This window comes from Trichechus manatus, unplaced genomic scaffold, assembly GCF_000243295.1.
Source record: "Trichechus manatus latirostris isolate Lorelei unplaced genomic scaffold, TriManLat1.0 scaffold00001, whole genome shotgun sequence".
Lineage (NCBI taxonomy): Eukaryota > Metazoa > Chordata > Mammalia > Sirenia > Trichechidae > Trichechus > Trichechus manatus.
This window is the reverse complement of record NW_004443937.1, coordinates 23,581,040-23,600,917: the sequence shown is the minus strand read 5'-3', so window position 1 is coordinate 23,600,917 and position 19,878 is coordinate 23,581,040. Positions and strand designations below refer to the sequence as shown.

The following is a 19,878-nucleotide window of genomic DNA, read 5'->3' as shown; positions in this document are numbered from 1 at the left end:
TTTTGCTGTGTCCCAAAGGTTCTTGTAGATGTGTTTTCATTCTTGTTTGATTCTGTGAATTTCTTTATTCCATCCTTAATTTCTTCTATAACCCAGTAGGTTTTGAGCAAGGTGTTGTTCAGTTTCCATGTGTTTGATTTTTTTCCTTGCTTTTTCTGTTGTTGGTTTCTACTTTTATGGCTTTATGGTCAGAAATGATGCTTTGTAATATTTAGATGCTTTGGATTTTGCTAAGGCTTGCTTTATGGCCTAACGTGGTCTATTCTGGAGAATGTTCCATGTGCGTTGGAAAAGAAAGTATACTTGGCTGCCGTTGGGTGGAGTGTTCAGTATATGTCTATGAGATCAAGTTGGTTGATTGTAGCATTTAGCTCTTCCGTGTCTTTCTTGAGTTTCTTTCTGGAAGTTCTGTCCTTTACTGAAAGTGATGTGTTGAAGCTATCTCTCTTTTCAGTACTGTTAGAGTTTGTTTTATGTATTTTGGAGCCCTGGCATTGGGTGCGTATTTATTATAGTTATGTCCTCCTGGTGTATTGACCCTTTAATCATTATATAGTGTCCTTCCTTATCCGTTGTGGTGGATTCTACTTTAAAGTCTATTTTGTCAGAGATTAATATTGCCACTCCTGCTCTTTTTTGAGTGTCATTTGCTTGATATATTTTTTTCCATCCTTTGAGTTTTAGTTTGTGTCTTTCAGTCTAAGGTGTGTCTCTTGTAGGCAGCATATAGATGGATTGTGTTTTTTTATCCAATCTGCCACTCTCTGTCTCTTTATTGGTGCATTTAGTCTATTTACATTCAGCGTAATTATTAATAGGTATTAGTTTAGTGCTGCCATTTTGATGTTTTTTTTTTTGTGTGTGTGTTGTTCACAGTTTCTTTGTTCCACTTAATTTTCTGTGTGGAGTTTTCTTTATGTATTTTCTTTTCATTGTTGTTGATTTTGTGTTTGCTGAGTCTTCATATTTTTCTAGTTTTTTATTTTGACTTGTAGGATTGTTAGTTTCCTTTGTGGTTACCTTAGTATTTACCCCTATTTTTCTAAGTTTATCCCAGTCTTTTATTTCTTTATATCACCTTGACTTCCTCTCCATATGAAAAATCTATGTCTACATTTTTTAAGTCCCTCTTTTTTTGTTTTAATGTTGTCATCTTTTACATATTGACATCTGTTTCCCTATTTTCAGTGTTTTAGCTTTGATTTCCTTTTGTGACTTCCCTATCTGGGTTGATATCTAGTTGCTCGGTCCTGTGTTCTACTCTTGGGTTGTGATCTGATGTTACTGATTTTCTAACTGGAGGACTCCCTTTAGTATTTCTTGTAATTTTGGTTTGTTTTTCACAAATTCCCTAAACTTCTGTTTATCTGGAAATGCCCTAATTTTGCCATCACATTTGAGAGACAGTTTTGCTGGATATATAATTCTTGGCTGGCAGTTTTTTTCCTTCAAGGCTTTATATATGTCACCCCATTGCCTTCTTGCCTGCATGGTTTCTACTGAGTAGTCTAAGCTTATTCTTATTGACTGTCCTTTGTGGATGCCTTTTCATTTATCCCTAGCTGCTCTTAAAATTCTCTCTGTCTTTGGTTTTGGCAAGTTTGATTATGTCTTGGTGATTTTCTTTTGGGATCTACCTTATGTGGGGTTCGATGAGCATCTTGGATAGGTATCTCATCATCTTTCACGATATCAGGGAAGTTTTCTGCCAACAAATTTTCAACAATTCTCTCTGTATTTTCTGATATTCCCCCTATTCTGTTACTCCAGTCACTCATAGGTTGTTCCTCTTGATAGAGTCCCACATAATTCTTAGGGTTTCTTCATTTTTTAAAATCCTTTTATCTGATTTTTCCTCAAATAAGTTGGCGTTAAGTGCTTCATCTTTGATCTCTCTAATTCTCACTTCCATTGCCTCAATTTTGCTCCTATGACTTTCTATTGAGTTGTCTAATTCTGAAATTTTATTGTTAATCTTCTGGATTTCTGATTTCTGTCTCCCTATTGATTCTTGCAGCCTGTTAAATTTGTCATTATGCTTTTCTCTAATCTTTTTAATTTCCTCTATTGTGTGTTCTGCATTTTGCTTAATTTTCTTCCTGATTTCTTGAAGAGTTCTGTATATTAATCTTTTGTATTCTGCCTCCAGTAATTCCAAGGAATTTTCCTCTCTGGAAAATTTCTAGATTCTTTATTTTGGGAGCTTGCTGAAGCCATCATGGAGTGCCTCTTTTTGTGATTTGATATTGACTGTTGTCTCTGAGCCATCAATAAGTTATTATATTTATGTTTGCTTACTATGTCCTAGCTTCTTGTTTTGTTTTGATATGCCCACATAGGCTGCTTGTATGAGCTGGTTTGATTATTGGCACCTTTGAAGCTCTAATGTCCTGTCACCAGGTGGTTAGATCTGTTACTAGGTATAAGAGCTCAGGAGTCTGCCCACTCGTCTTGTATGGATTCAGCTCAGATGCCCAGGTAGATAGTTACCAAGTGTGTGGTACAGGCTCTCACAGTCCTAGACAGGCATGGGTGATTGGTGTAGGCACAGGCATCTGGCTGCAGCAGGGGGACACACTCTGAGCAAGGCAGGGGGCTGACAGCTGCCCCCAGTGTCCAGGAGGAAGGCGTGTCCCTGTTCCTTAGAGCACGTAGGTGGGTGGGTTTTGCAACTAGACTATGAGCACCCAATGCTGTTGGATGTAAGGACTGGGGGGCATCTCTTATCCATGGGCCCCTCTCACAGGTGGCTAGGTGGCATGGGTGGAGCCAACAATCCTCAGGCCCCTGCTGTGGGTAGGTGAAGATCCTGCTTAATGGGCAGAGTGGTGTCAAATGTCAAGAACCTGTCACTTCAAAGCTGAAACAGTTGAAGTTAGGGTTCTGGTATATACTGTTGTACTGCAGTCATGAGGGCCTACACTGTTGAGATGGGCCCACACAAGTCTATGCAGGGGGAAAGGCACTCAAAGCCCATGCATCCCTTATGCCTGTGCCTAGGCAAAGGAGCTGTGCCTATCCTGGGCTCCTGGCTTAGAGGAGCCTGCAGTTTATTTTTTCCCATTTGTTAATTTGTTCACTTTCCAAGGCAAGGAGAATAGCTCCAGGCGTGTGATGAATCCTACTTCTGGCCCAGGGGACTCAACAATTGCTAAAGCCAGTCTGGGACCCAGTGCAGAGCGGGGATGGGGGAGGAAAATGGGAGAGAGACTTTTCCCTAAGGGGTGTGTTTTTGATTCGCGTGGTAACCCATACGCAAGTACTTATCTTTCGTGGAGGGTTGCTTCTCATTGGTTCTGAACGGCTGTGTAGACTCTCTGGCATGGGTCTCTCCCGGTGCAGAAAACGCGCCTCCCAAGCTTGGCTGCTTGCCTGCATCGCCGCTCACCCACGAGCTGATCAGGCCTGAAGGGCTCAGGCTCTCACCAGTTCAGGTCTGGGAACTCCTCACTGTTTCCAAACCATCTCTCCCTCCCCCTGCCACTCGGTCTGGTTCCTCAACTCTGCCTTTGATGTTCAGGGCTCCCAGATTGCCATATATAATCGAACCACTTGTTTTTTTGGGTCTTTGTTGTAAGAGGGTCCACCAGAAGGTCTAACTACTCCGCCATCTTGGCCCTGCATCCTCCCCACATTCTTATCAATATTTTAGCTATTCTGTTAAGTGTGTAGTGCTGTTTCATTGTTATTTGAATTTGCATTTCCTTAATAGCTAATGATGTTGAACATCTTTTAATGTGTTTATTTGCCATCTATACTTCTAGTAAAATGTTCATGACTTCTGCCCATTTTCTAATTGGATTAATTTCTTTTTGTGTGTTTGAGAGTTCTTTATATAGCCTATATACAAGTCCTTTATCAGATAGGTGATTTGCAAATATTTTCTCCTAGTCTGCAATGTTTTCTTCATTCTCTTAACAGGATCTTCTGCAAATTAATTTTCATGAGATCCAATTTACCATTTTTTCCTTTCATGGATTATGCTTTCGATGTCAAGTCTAAGAACTCTTTGCTTAGTCCTAGGTCTTGAAGATTTTTGCATATTTTTTACTAAAAGTTACATAGTTTATGTTTTACGTTTAAGTTCCTGCATAGGGTGTGAAGTTCATGTAGAGGGTTATTTTTGTTTTTGCCTGTGACTATCCATCCAATTGCTCCAGCAGTATTTGTTGAAAAAGCTAACCCTCCTCCACAGAATTGCTTTTGCACCTTTGTCAAAAATAAATTGGACATTTGTGTGGGTCTATTTCTGGTTCTTAGTATCATATGGTTTTTCCATATCTTTAATAACACCCCTCATCTACTTTTTATACATTTTATTATAGAACATTTCATATATATACAAAAGCAGAGAACAGCATAATGAACTCCCAGTACTCTCATCTAGCTTCAACAATGATCACTCTCTTCCTTTTTTTTCATCATGATCTTGTCTGTTTGAAGAGTCCAGGGCAGTTTAGTTATTCGATACTCATTCTGAATTTGTCTGCTCTCATGGTGTCGTTTATCTTGTTCTTCTGGCCCTAAATTTCCTGTAAACTGGTCTTTAAGTCTAAGAAGCTTGATTTAAGCATTTTTGTGGTTTATTGCATCACATAAGGAGGCACATTATGTAGGGTATCCCTGTCTTAATGATGCTACATTTTATCATTTGGTTAAGAGGTAAATGCCAGCTTTCTCCATTGTTATATATTTCCCTTTGAAATTACTACGTAATCTGAAGTGATACTTCTACAGCATGGCTATTTGAAAGTTTTTCTGTATGCCCCGTATCTTTTCTAGTCCATACACAATCCAGGAGCCTCCAATGTCCTTACTATGCTGACTGCCCTCATCAGCAGGTGACTATCTAAGTGTGTATCTTGTGGCCTACATGAGGCTCACAACCCAAGGGAACAACTTAGCTGCAGTTGTAAACTCAAGATTTGAGGGGCTTTTTGTTGTATGTTTAGCCGGTGGTCACTGTCTCCTCTAAATCTCCCCTTTCCTGCTCTGCACTGTCATATTTTCCAAGGGCTATAAATATCAGTCAATTTCAAACAGTATCACTTACAGAGACCCTTTTGGAGTGACGTTCTGGCTTCTGATCATAACCATTTCTGGACTTAAATATTGGAATCCAGATTATGATGGAATCTGTCAGGCACTGACCAAATTCCATTTATTCATTTTAGGACCAACTCCTGTCTTTCTGAGAGAGACAGGAGTGGGTGGGTCAGTGGTTAAGAGCTCGGCTGCTAACCAAAAAGGTCAGTAGTTCGAATCCACCAGGTGCTCCTTGGAAAACCTATGGGGCAGTTCTACTCTGTCCTACAGGGTTGCTGTAAGTTGGAATCAACTCGATGGCAACAGGTTTGGGTTTTTGGTCCTGTCTTTCTATAGGCTTCAGGGTTTGGCTCTTCCACAGCAGCCACTTTCTCCACCTGAGGTCCCTGATGCCCAGGACAGCTTGAAATGGGACACTGCTAACATCTATAGAGTTTTTCTCCTTGTAAAGTATCTTCAAATTCATTACCTCATAACAATTTTGTGAAGCGGATACTATTACTTCTGTTCAACAGATGAGAAAATCAAGGCTCCATGAAGTGATGGGATTTATCCTTTCAAGGAAAGTGGTGGAACGTAACTCATACCCAGATCTTAAGACTTTAAACCTTAGGTCATTTCTAGTTTTCCCTATTTGGTACCTTTCAGTCTAGTCAGAAACTAGTCCCCAAGAAGCTTTGGGGATGAAGTAATAACACTTAGAAATAACACAACACTTAGGTGCTACTAGTATCAGAAAACACAATCCTTGATATTAAGGTATTTATAGTACAGCTACGGAATTGGAGTTTTGAAAATTACAACACATTACCAACTCAAGCTCAAGAACAGAGGATGAATTTTATCTACAAATGTACAAAGGGCGCAGACTGAATAAATGATTGGTTTGAAGCAGGTTCAGAAGTACTGACTGCCCAGGGGTATATTCTGAATTGGGTTCATCAGCACTTGAAGGGCTCCATGTGAAAAGCTCAGGTAGTAAGCTGACTGCTTGAGCGGAGTATTGTTTCAGAATATGTTTTCTGCACAATCCAGGAGCCTACACTTTCCTCACAAATGCTGACTGCCCTCAGCAGGTGACTCTCTCTGTATCATGTGCCCTACATGAGGCTCACAACCCAATGGAAAAACTTAGCTGCAGTTTCTTAGTATTGTAGTCATTTGTAGTCAAACCATGATGACATATTGATTAGAACTGAGAATGACAGTGGCAGGGATCATCAGCTTAGGTGATAGGATTAAGGATTTTTCCCTATGAACAAGGAAAGCAACACAGGACTATCCTTCCATTTTGATGCTATACATATGTCAAGTTCCAAATCTGAAGGCTGAAAATGAATTGTTTTCCTTAACATCAATGTTAATGTCTAGATATTGTTTTTTCTAGACATATATGTGGACATATTTTTTTCCTATAATAACCCAGTATTTTTTCCATAAAAACTAGGCATATTATGTAACTCCCTTAACTTTTTAAAGCTATATTTAAAAAAACTATTCTTAGAGTACAATTCCAAAACTAGGTATCCACCACATTTCCTTTCATTCTAAAAATGAGTATCTTTTGAGATTCAGGGAGTCTCCCTCATTCTAATATTCAGATTTAATGAACAAACTTGAATTATGCCATCTATAACTCATGCTGTAGACTTTGATCTCACCTATTATTCAATTTTATTGACAACTGAATGATTTTACACTTTCACAAAGATCCTTTCACTTAACTCTTACAACAACCCTGTGAGGTAGGCATTATGTCAACATTGGACTTAAAGGGAAAACTGGGACTTAGAGGCTGACTTAATAACATCACATATCTAGTAGGAGAAAGGGCCAGGACTCAAACCTAGGTCTTCTGATGCCAAATCCAGCGCTCTTTTTAAGTTGTCCTCAAACAGCAGACTCTTTCGCACACAAATCCACATCTCACAAGTCTGAATCATATGGACTTTCTGTAGCAGTGATGCTATCTTTAAAATATTTAGCACTATATACACATTTTCAAAACCAATGTCCACTTTTTAATACAAAGATATTTTTGCTATCATTTACAACTACATTACATCTCACAAGATACAAACCCAGTTGCTCCAGAGTCCTTAATTGCTCCAAGGTCCCTTTCAAGGGTCATAACGAATGGTATAGAACATTAGACTCTTAACTAGAATATGGTTTATGTTTCCATAGACTTGAAAGTCTAGATTAACTTTCTGAAAAAGGGTCAATCATTAATTTTTTCCTTATAGGAACCATATACTGTCATTCCTCCAACAGTTACTTAAGTAGCAGAGATTCTATTTGATTTTATATACCAATAGATTTTCTGAATCTCTATCTCGGACTCACTGGTATTCTGCAGCCAAGAGAACTCCTCCCTGGTATGAATTTTTTTGTTGAAGATGAAGGTTTGAAGTCTGAGAGAATTCTTTCTCAGACTCATCACATGCATAGGGTTTTTCATCTGTATGAATTTTCTGATGTACAGTAAGGTTTTTTCGTTGCCTAAAAACTTTACTACAATCGTTGCACCCATAAGGTTTCTCCCCTGTGTGGATTCTCTGGTGGCCAACTAAATTTCTCTTAGAAGTAAAGGATTTTCTACACTTCTCACACTCATAAGGTTTTTCCCCAGTGTGCATTCTTTGATGTACAACAAGGTTTTTATTCTGACTAAAGTCTTTTCCACACTCATTACACTTATAAGGTTTCTCCCCAGTATGAATTCTTTGATGTACCATAAGATTTCTACTAGAGGTAAGGACTTTTCTACATATATGACATTCATAGGTTTTTTCCCCACTGTGAATTCTTTGATGTTCAATAAGGTTTCTATTGTAAGTAAAGCCTTTCCCACACTCATTACACGCATAAGGCTTCTCACCAGTGTGTATTCTCTGATGGGCTATAAGGTTTGAGCGATAACTAAAGACTTTTCCACAGTCATTGCATTTATAAGATTTTTCCCTTGTGTGAATTCTCTGATGTCCAATGAGGCTTTTCTTCAGAATGAAGCATTTGCCACACTCATTGCACTCATAGGGTTTCTCACCACTGTGAATTCTCTTATGTTCAATGAGGTTTCTGTTAGAACTGAAAGCTCTTCCACACTCACTACACTCAAAGGGCTTTTCCCCGGTGTGGATTCTTCGATGTACAAGCAGGCTTGAATTGTAACTGAAAGCCTTCCCACAGTCCTCACATTTGTAGGCTTTCTCTTGTGTATGGAGTTTCTGATGGACCATAAAACTTTTGCTCATAATGAAAGTTTTTCCACACTCTCGACATTCATAGGGCTTCTCACCATTGTGGAGTCTCTCATGGTCAATGAGGTTTCTATTAGAACCAAAGACCTTGCCACAGTCTTTACATTCAAAGAGATTCTCTCCAGTGTGAAACCTCTGATGTAAAATGAGGCTCTTCTTCAGAATGAAAACTTTCCCACATTCATTACACTCATAGGGCTTCTCCCCATTGTGGAGCCTCTGATGATCAAAAAGGTAAGCACTCTGAGTGAAGGCCTTCCCACACTCAGTGCATTTATATGGCTTCTCTCTGCTGTGCATCCTCTTATGGTCAATGAGGTTTGACTTGGTACTAAAGATCTTACCACACTTTTTACAACCAAAGGTTTTCTTTTCTGTGTGGACTCTCTGGTGTAACAGGAGGCTTTTACTCCGAATGAAAACTTTCCCACATTCTTTACACTTGTACGGGTTCTCTGCACTGTGGAGTCGCTGATGGTCCACAAGGTAAGTGGTCTGAGCGAAGGTTTTTCCACACTCATCACATTTATAAGGTTTTTCCCCAGAGTGGATTCTCTGGTGCAGAATGAGGCTTTTCTTCAGAATGAAAGCTTTCTGACACTTGTTACATTTATAAGGTTCTTCTCCTTTGTGTAGTCTCTGATGGTCAATGAGGTAAGCGTTCTGAGAGAAAACTTTCCCACATTCATTACATTTATAAGGTCTCTCTCCAGAATGGCGCCTTAGATGTATAATAAGGCCAGAGTGCCTATAGAAGCCCTTTCCACACTCCTTACATTTGTAAGGTTTCTCCCCAGTGTGGATTCTCTGATGGTTTAGAAGGTAAGCACTTTGAGAGAAGGCTTTCCCACATTCATTACATTTGTAAGGTTTCTCACCAGAATGGTTCCGTAAATGCATTAGAAGGCTTGAGCGTTGAATAAAGCCTTTTCCACACTCTTTACATTTATGAGGTTTCTCGCCAGTGTGGATTCTCCGATGGTTTATAAGATGAGAAATTTTATTGAAATGTTTACAACATATATCACATTTATAAAACTTCTTTCCTTCAGTACCTGTTAAACTTTCAGAAAAAGCTGAACCTAAAGTCAAGCTTTCTCCAAATTCTTTCCACTTTTGGACTCGTTTTTCTGGTGGAGTTCTTCTCTTCTTATCTCGTTCACGTGGGGAATCTTTCTTCACTGTATCTACCCACTCCCCTGTTTCATTATGCCACTGACTTGCCAACACTTGCCATTCACACTCTTCCTCAAAGTCAAGGACCTTGGGAACACCTCCTTGGAGTCTTTTTGATGTTCCTTTCTGAGAGTCTGATCTTTGAGAAATTCCTGGCTTTGATGTCACCTCCTCATTCTCGGTCATGGTCTCCCATTCTGGTAAAAGGAATTAAAAATGCAAATGTTACCATGTTCCTGTGTTATAAGAACAAGATCTTTAAAGACTTTATAACACCCTAGAAGAGCACACTTTTATATGCATGCAAAAAGGTTTCATCATTTTGAGAAGCAAAAGGAGAAGCTTTTTGTTAGATACTTCTAAACTCTGTGTCTTCAGGGAGCAGATACAAAAATACGAATGCTACTGAGAAAACAGATGCAGGAAAGAATCAAGAGACGGAACATGGGATCCTATGTATGTGGTTCAGATCTGAGGCTCAGGAAGTTAGATGGAACTGGAAGGACCATTTGGCTTAAAAGCATTGTCTTTCTTCTTTTCTCCATGCTAGGAAAATGGAAACTCTAAAGGAGGAAAAGTATACCTAAGGACTCTGAAAGGCAATTTTTAATTTTTGAAGAGTCAAGTGCATGACCACTTTTTAATTAATTGAAAGCAATTAACCTATAGGGGGAAAAAACCCAATAAGCAGCAATTTAATTCTTATACAATTTCCCCCATTCCTTTTAAAACTGAGAAATGAAAATGATGTGGTTGAACTAGTTAATCTCCAAGGTCCCTTCTACTCTAACATTCTCAAATATTTTAGTGTGAAATTATTTTTATGAAAATGTTTCAAAATTTAGTTTCAAAGTACCTAAGTATGAAAAAATGATGAACTAATACATCAAATTATCTAATAAGTAAAGCTATGTGAAGAACAGTAACATTATCTTACATTTGAGTATAAGAATTTTTTCTTCTAACTAAATGTCTAGAAAAGACACAGGAAAGGAATTTTTATTTTTATTCCATTATAAACTTCTTTAGGTTTATACGAAGGTAGAGATGAAAAACATCCAATAAATATTACCTTGAACTACAGACAATTTTAGGTCAGGCCCTAATATTTTGGGACTCTGGTAGAACTACCAATCACACTACCCTACATCACTTTCATGTCACTGCAGGGATCATGTGTCCTAGGCTGATCCAACATTGGTTCTCTAAGTTTCCCTGTTCACGGTGACTGGATCAAGGAGTAGTTTCATGATTCAAACAGGGTATCGGTGTTCTTCCATGATATCTGACACTTGGATGCTGGTAGAAAGGAGAGCTCTCTTTCGTTATATAATGAAGTAGTATCTAAAGAAGTAAGCTTTAGTCGTGCCTAATACTGAGACAGGAGCCTAGAAGTGTTGTATGTGGTTAAACTGAGGTGGAAAATGGCTAAGAAATCAGCAACTCGTGTATCAGTAGCTAACTAGATAATTAAACTATCTGCTGCCTTAGTGTAGGACTCATAGGGGACTTGATATACTGAAAAATGTCAGAATAGATACAGGGAGCTGGTTACTTTCTGGTGAAGTCCTGCAAGAAACAGACAGGTTTCTCTGCCTCCAATTCTCCTCCTCTCCTCTAATCCATGCCCACTCCATTACTAATTATGTTTCTAAAAAGTAAATATGACCAGGTCACTCACCTTCTTAAAACCAACGGATCCTTACGGCCTACAGGATAAAGTACAAACCACCAGTACAGCCCATAAGAGATGCTTGTACCCACTATCTGCTTATTTTTCTGGTATCACCTCTTATCAGTGCTTCTTATTCCCCTAGACTCTAGCCATGGTGATCTACTTGCAGCTGCCCAAACATGTCATGATTCAGCTAGCTTCTCTACCACTGTCCATGCTCTTCTCTCTGCCTGACTGTGCTTCCTCTTCCCAACTCCCTACATGCCTTCTAACCACCCCTTTAAAACTAAGCTCAAAAGTCACCTTCTCTGAAAATTACTACTGACCTTACAAAAATAAAAAGAATTATAAGGGAATACTATGAACAATTGTAAGGCAATAAATCAGACAACTTAGGCAAAATGAGCAAATTCTTAGTGAGATATAACTACTAAAACTGACTCAAAAAGATGTAGTATATCTGAATAGACCTGTAACAAGTAAAGAGACTGAGATGTAGAGATAAAAAAACACACCCATAAAGAAAAGGCCACGCCCAGATTGCTTCACTGGTGAATTCTACCAAACATTTAAAGAATTAATACCAATTCTTCACAAATTCTTCCCCAAAATAAGAGGTGGGAACATTTCCCAACAAATTCTAGGAGGACAGTATTACCTTGATACCAAAATCATACAAAGAAAACACTAAAAAATAAAACTACAGAACAATACATCTATGAACACAGACACAAAAATTGTCAACAAAATATTAGCAAAACACATCCATCAACGCATAAAAAGGATTATACACCATAACCAAGTGGAGTTTATATATCAGGAGTGCAAAGTTAATTTAACATCCAAAAATCAATTAATGGAATACACCATAGCAAAGGAAGAAAAAAACCACATGACCATCTCAATAGACACCGAAAAAGCATCTGATAAAATCTAACACTCTTTCATTACAAAAACACCCAACAAATTATAAATATATGGAACTTCTTCAACTTGATAAAGGGTATCTACAAAAAACTACTTATCATCATACTTAGCGTGAAAGACTAAATGCTTTCCCCCTAAGAGGAAGAACAAGAAAAGGATGTCTGCTCTTGCCACTTCTATTCAACATGTACTGGAGGTTCTCTTGTTGTTGCTGTTGTTAGGTGCTGTCGAGTCGACTGTGACTCATAGCGACCCTACATGATAGAGTAGAACTGCCCCATAGGGTTTCCTAGGTTGAAATCTTTACCGGAACAGACTGCCAGGTCTTTTCTCCCATGGAGCCACTGGTGGGTTCAAACTGCAGAGCTTTCAGGTAGCAGCCAAGTGCTTAACCATCAGGGCTCCTTCTTGGAGGTTCTAGCCAGGCCAATTAGGCAAAAAAAAAAAAAAAAGAGAGAGAGAGAGATAAAAGGCATCCAGAATAGAAAGGAAAACTATTTGTGTGTAATATGATCTTGCATATAGAAAATCCTAAGGAATCCACTAAAAACTATTAGAACTAATAAGCAAGTTCAGCAAGGATGTAGGATAAAAGATAAAGATTCAAAAATCAGGGGTATTTTTTTACACTTCCCTGGGTAGCTCAAGTGGTATGTAATCAGCCACTAACTTAAAGGTTAGGGGTTCGAACTCACACAGCAGTGATGCAGAAGAAAGCCTTCGTGATCTGCTTCCATAAAGATTATACCTTAGAAAACCCTACGGAGCAGTTGTACTCTGTAACACATGGGCTAACCATAAGTCAGAATCAACTCAACAGCAACAGTTTTGTCTTTTTTGGTTTTCTATACACTAGCAATGAACAAGGAGTCCCTGGGTGGCACAAATGGTCAAGCACTCAACTACTAGCTGAAAGGTTGGTGGTTTGAACCCAACCAGAGGCACCTGGTCAAACAGGCCTGGCGATCTGCTTCCAAAAAGTCAAAGCCTTGAAAACCCTATGGAGTACTTCTACTCTGCACATATGGGGTCGTCATGACTCGACAGCAACTAACAACAAGAAGCAATGAGTAATCTGAAAATGAAATTAAGACAACATTTATAATAGCATCAAAAGAATACAATACTTAGGAATAAATTTAACTAAATAAGTATACAACTTAGATCCTGAAAACTATAAAATACTGTCGAAAGAAATTAAAGATCTAAATAAATGGAAAGACATTAATGCTTATGGAAGATTAAATACTGTTTAAATGGTAATACTCCCCAAATTGACATAAGAATTCAAGACAATACCTATCAAAATCCCAGCTGTTTTCTTTGCAGGAAGTGAAAAGTTGATCCTAAATTTTATATGGAAATTCAAGAGAGCCAAAATGACTAAAACAATCTTTAAAAAGAACACAGCTGGAGGACTCACATCTCATAATTTCAAAATGTACTATGAAGCTATAGTAAAAAGACAGTGTGGTATAGATTTAAGAATAGACATATTGACCAATGGAATAAAATTTAGAGTCCAGAAATAAACCCTCACATTAACAGACAATTTTCGAAAAAGATGCAAAAATAATTCAATGGGCAAAAAATAAGTCTTTTCAACAAATGGTGCTGGGACAACAAGATAAAAATACACTTAAGAAAGAAGTTGGACCCTTATCTCCTACCATATACAAAAATTAACTCAAAATGGATCAAAGACTCAAATATAAGAGCTAAAAGTATAAAACTCTTAGAAGAAAATCCAGCAATAAATTGGCATGACCTTGAATTAGGCAACGGTTTCTTAGATATGACACCAAAAGCATAAACAACAAAAGAAAAAAAAATAAATTTGATTTCATCAAAACTAACTTGACTTCAACTAAAACTTTTTTGCTTCAAAGGACACCATTGAGAAAGTACAAAGACAATCCACAGAACGGGAGAAAATTTTTGCAAATAACGTGTCTGATAAGGGACTTGTATCTAAAATATATAAAGAACTACTACAACCCAATAATAGACAACCCAATTAAAATACGAGCAAAGAATTTAAATAGATACTTCTATACAGATATAGAAATAGCTAATAAGCACAAAGTTGCTCAACATCATTAGCCATCAGCAAAATGCAAAAATCAAAACCACAATCAGATACCAATTCATATCCACTAGGATGGCTATCCACAGGGAACTGTCAGAAATTCGAGCTGGATTCAGGAGGACATGGAACAAGGGATATCACTGCTGAAGTCAGATGATCTTGGCTGAAAGCAGAAAATACCAGAAAGATGTTTACCTGTTTTACTGACTATGCAAAGACATTTGACTGTGTGGATCATAACAAATTATGGATAATACTGTGAAAAATGGGAATTCCAGAACACTTAATTGTGCTCATGCTAAACCTGTACATAGACCAAGAGGCAGTCGTTCTAACAGAATAAGGAGTTACTGTGTGGTTTAAAATCATGAAAGGAATGTGTCAGGGTTGTGTCCTTTCACCATACTTATTCAATGTGTATGCTGAGCAAATAATCCAAGAAGAAGAACGTGGCATCAGGATTGGAGGAAGACTCATTAACAACCTACAATATGCAGATGACACAATCTTACTGATAAAGATCAAAAACTATAGCCATCAGTATGGATTGCACCTCAATATAAAGAAAACAAAAATCCTCAAAACTGGACCAATGATCAACATCATGATAAACGGAGAAAATACTGAAGTTGTTAAGGATTTCATTTTACTTGGATCCACAATCAACACCCATGGAAGCAGCAGTCAAGAAATCAAATGACTTATTGCATTGGGCAAATCTGCTGCAAAGACCTCTTTTAAAGTGTTAAAAAGCAAAGATGTCATGAGGACTAAGGCACACCTCACCCAAGTCACGGGATTTTCAATTGCCTCATATGCATGTGAAAGCTGGACAACAAATAAGGAAGACCAAAGAAGAATTGATGCCTTTGAATTATGGTACTGGTGATGAATACTGAATATACCATGGATTGCTAGAAGAACAAACAAACCTGTGCTGGAAGAAGTACAGCCAGAATGCTCCTTAGAAGCGAGGATGGCAAGACTTTATCTCACGTACTTTGGACAGGTTATCAGGAGGGACCAGTCCCTGAAGAAGGATACCATGCTTGGTAAAGTAGAGGGTCAGCAAAAAAGAGGAAGACCCTCAACAAGATGACTGACACAGTGGCTCCAACAATAGGCTTAAACAGCGATGACTGTGAGGGTGGCACAGGACAGGGCAGGGTTTTGTTGTGTTGTATACAGGGTTGCTATGAGTTCGAATGGACTTGATGGCACATAAAAACAACCAGATGGCTATAAAAAAAGGACAACAAATGGTGGTGAGGATATGGAGAAAAAAGAATCCTCATACATTGCTGGTAAGAGTGCAAAATGGTGCAGCCACTTTGGAAAGCAGTCTGGCAGTTCCTCAAATGATTAAACAGAGTTATCATATGACCCAGCAATTCCACTCCTAGGTGTATTACTAAGAGAAATGAAAACATATGTCCACACAAAAACTTGCACACAAATGTTTCTAGCAGCATTATTCTCATAACATCAAAAAAGTGGAAGCAATCTAAATGTCCATCAACTGATGGATAAACAAAACGTGGCATATCCACATAATGGAATATTATTCAGCAATAAAAAGGAATGAGTACTGATACATGCAAAAACATGGATGAACTTTGAAAATACTGTGCTAAGTAAAAAAAGGCAATCACAAAAGACCACGTATTGTATGATCCTCCTTATATGAAATGTCCAGAATAGGCAAATCTATAGAGACAGAAAGTATACTGCAGATACTCTCTAGTGTTTCCCCAGGGCTATAGGGGAGGGAGAGTTGCGTGAAATAGGGGATGACTGCTAAAGGGTATGGGGTGTCTTTCTGGAGTGGTGAAAATGTTCTTAAATTGACTGTGGTGATGGATGCACAACTCTGTGAATGTAATAAAAACCCACTGAACTGTACACTTTAAATGGGTGAACTGCATGTTAATTAGATCTCAATAAAGCTGTTACAAAAAAAAGTCACTTCCTCTGTAAATCTTTCCCAAGTCTCAGATAGAATGGGAGAAAAATGTAGAACAAAATTCGTATTCCTAAAAAAGGCTAGACTTACTGGACCAATAGAGACTAGACGAACCCCTGAGATTATTGCCCTAAGATACCCTTTGAACTTGGAACTGAAGCCACTCCTGGAGGTCACTTTTCAGCCAAATAATACGTTGGCTTATAAAATAAACAGTATCACCCGTGAGTAATGTGCTCCCTTAAACAATCAACTATATGAGACCAAACAGAGGGGTAGGGAGCTAGATTAATGGAAACAGAATGAACAGAATGGAAACAACACATTGTGAAATCTGTAACCAAACTCACGAAACAATTTGTATAAAATTTGTTAAACTGGAACCTAATTTGCTATGTAAACTTTCACCTAAAACACAATGAAATATTTTTTAAAAATTCAAAAATAATTTTAAAAGGCAAATAAATGGGAAAAACATATGTAATACTTGACAAAGGGTTAGTGGCTCTATATATAAAAGCTCCACAATAAAAAAAGTAGGAAGGATATAAATAGGAGAAAAACGATCAATAAAAATGTGAAAAGATTTCAACCACACTAATCATCAAAGAAATGCAAAACAAACAAACAGTATTATTCATCTACCTAGCAAAGATTCAAACGACTGGCCATATCATAAGCGTATATGGGAAAATGGGCCTTCTTGTGCTCTTTTTGTGGGAGTATAAATTGGTACATTATTGGTAGAAAGAGTGTTGGTAATATGTATGAAAATAAAAAAACCTACAGAATGTTTGACCCACTATTGCCACTGCTGAGAATTTACTTAAAGGATATATTTTCCTAAGTGTGAAAATATATATACTATAAATTACTATGAACAATAACATAATTTAGTAAAGTTGCTAGGTACAAAATTAACATATAAAAATCAATATTTTTATATAGGCAAATAACTGTTAATTAGAAAATATCAAAAAAGACTCCAGTTCCTAAGAATAAAAACAACCAGAAATATGCACTGTCTAGATGAATGTGATTTTAAAACAAGTCTGAAACACACAAAGGCAGTACTTAACAAATGGAATGGCATGTAATGTTCTTGAACAGAAATATTTGTATCATAAAATTGTCAATGTAAAATATGATACGCACACAATGGAAGAGTATGCCACCACTAAACTGATGCTATAAATTTGTATTTCAGTCAAAGTTAGATCTTGAGGCGGATTCCTCAGTTTGTAATGTCTATTTCTTCAAATAAAATCCCGCTCTTTTCTTCAAGACCCAGCTCAAATGCTACCTCCTTATGGTCCTTCCTAATCCCTAGGAAGGGAGCTGGTTGCTTTGTCCTCTGTGTTTCCATCACAAGGCTTATGAAACTATCATCTCAATGATTGTACTCTGCCTCATATGTATTCTCTATGCTTACCTCCCAAACCATGGTAAGCTATTTATGGGGAAGACCACATCACTGCCACCACATGAGAGGTGTTCAATGTTTGCTGGAAATACAAATGGCTAATAAAAATATAAAAAAGGAAAACTTTATGTTATTACTAATCAAAGAAATCCACTGGACAATAAATAGAAATTATAACTTTCTTCTTATTAGTAAAAAAATTAACTATTTAAAATAAAAAATTAAAAAAGAGGATTACTCAGTGCCAATGAAGGGAGAGCAGAAGGAGCATGGTTATACACTACTGGGAAGAGCAGAAGAGGACAGGGTTCATTATGGAAAGCAATTTGGCAGGATGAGGCAAGAGCCCCAAATCCGTTCAAACACTCGGGCCTGGCAATTCTACTTCTAAGAAGTAATGAAAAGCCTTAGGCACAGAGATGATTATTACAGCAATTATCACAATAAGGAAGTGACTAACTGAACTACGGTAAAAATTATGTGGCTATATAAATAATACTTGCAAAGAGCATGTAATAATACGAGGGCAAGGAGAACATAAGGGAAAGTAGGCTATATACTACACATATATTTGAAAAATGTAAAAAAAAAAAACCCTTAAACACATAAAAAAGGTAATATATTAAAATGTTGAACAGTAGTTGTTGGCAAATAGTGAAGTTAAGAAAAAAATTTTCTTCTAATTTTCTCTTTTTCCAAAGTAAGCATATATCACCTTTATAATAAGAAAACAAACAAAGCCTGATGAAATTAAGATTAGCATTATAGGAACAAAAGGTGCTTACCTAGGGAGGTCACGTTTCCGTAATTCTCCAGCATCACATCCCAGTACAAGGCCCTCTGAATTGGGCCCAGACAGGCCCATTCCTCTGAAGTAAAGCATACTGATACCTCCTCAAACATCACCAATTCCTGAAACAACAGAGGTGTGCAAGATTACCCATGCCCAGGAACTCCCCTACTGAAAGGTTCCTTTTGCTTACAGGGAAGGGACACATTGTGAGGTCATGAATTGGGCAAGGGATATCAGGGAGAAATAAGGAGACCCCATGTAAAGTCTGTTATCCAGTAGCATGGACCTTGTTTTAGAGATGGGAACTCCCTGGACACTAAAGCACTAGTGTGAAAGAGGGCATAGCCACAATCAGGTAGCATAGATACGGCCTCAGGAAGGAAAGAGGGTGCAAACCTTACCTGGGGCTGGGCTGTTAGAAGCATGAGAGCCATTAATTGATTTCTTGGGTTCTCTTCCTGGGAAAGGGCAGAAGCCTCAGGGGCAAGAGGATCTGAGGAAGGAAAAAAAGCTGCATGTGAGATTACTTCTGTTCCTGCCCACCACCGCAAGCCCAGTAACTCCTACACATAAGTTACATAACGTTACAGCTACAAAATGACCTACAAGCATTTTCTGAGTGACCCCCACGTGCAGTGCTGAAACAACACAAAGAGTAGTAATAATAATGAATAAAGTGGCAGAGGGCCCCAGAAAAGGACAAGAGGGAGAACAGCAGAAAAAGCAGGAAGAGTTTGGTACTATGAGGAATTGCCATACAGAGCAAAAGGAGAGGCAGCAACTCCCTGGAAGTAGGGGGATGAGCCAAAGTAAGGGTTCTGGGAAAGTCAAAAGCCAGCACCACTGAGTAAGTACCATGTTGAGGATCCTGGAAGTTAAACACCACTGGGTCAGGAAGAGGATTCGGGCGTGTTCCAGCTGATATGTGGCTGCCAGTGCGTGCAGGAGGAAGTGTTGTTCCTGGAGAGCTCATCCCCTCCTGTAGAGTGCCCTGGGCCTGGGTAAGGACCGGAACCTGGAAGCAAGACAAAATAAGCTGGCTCTTCTTGTACCTCTAGAAAATGAACTCACCTAATCACCTTGGACCTCTTTCTGCCCACAGTCCAGTACTGTGAGATCAGAGATACTCACCTCAAGTATGGAGCATCTAAACAACAGTAAAGCTTTGCCTTGAGAACAATGGAGCCACCATTATGCCCTTATGGCACTGGTGGCCTCTCCCACAGGAGACTGAACAGAACAGTGGGGACAGAAGCCAGACCTGGGGGTGGGTTAAGGAGGGAACGAGAAGTAACGAGCAGTAATTAAGAGCATGGATTTTTCACCAACTTGATATGGAAAAGGAAGGGGCCCCGGATAAATAAAGCATTACTCAAGAAGAAGAAAAAAGTGAGAGGCCTCACACTGCCTGATTTTAGAACCTATTATACCACCATGGTAGTCAAAACAGCCTGGTACTGGTACAACAACAGATACATAGACCAATGGAACAGAATTGAGAACCCAGACATAAATTCATCCAC

At 38.4% G+C, this 19,878-nt stretch overlaps 1 protein-coding gene across 1 annotated transcript in view; it reads right to left on the bottom strand.

Annotated features, from left to right (window-relative positions):
- Positions 1–9,275: 9,275 nt before the first annotated feature.
- Positions 9,276–19,878, bottom strand: part of ZNF197 (zinc finger protein 197) — an 18,728-nt gene continuing 8,125 nt past the window's right edge. Inside the window, 5 exon segments of the mRNA XM_023726182.1 lie at positions 9,276–9,451; positions 9,453–9,682; positions 18,348–18,474; positions 18,757–18,848; positions 19,211–19,370. Of these exon segments, the coding sequence (XP_023581950.1) occupies positions 9,398–9,451; positions 9,453–9,682; positions 18,348–18,474; positions 18,757–18,848; positions 19,211–19,370 (663 nt within the window). The 3' untranslated portion in view covers positions 9,276–9,397.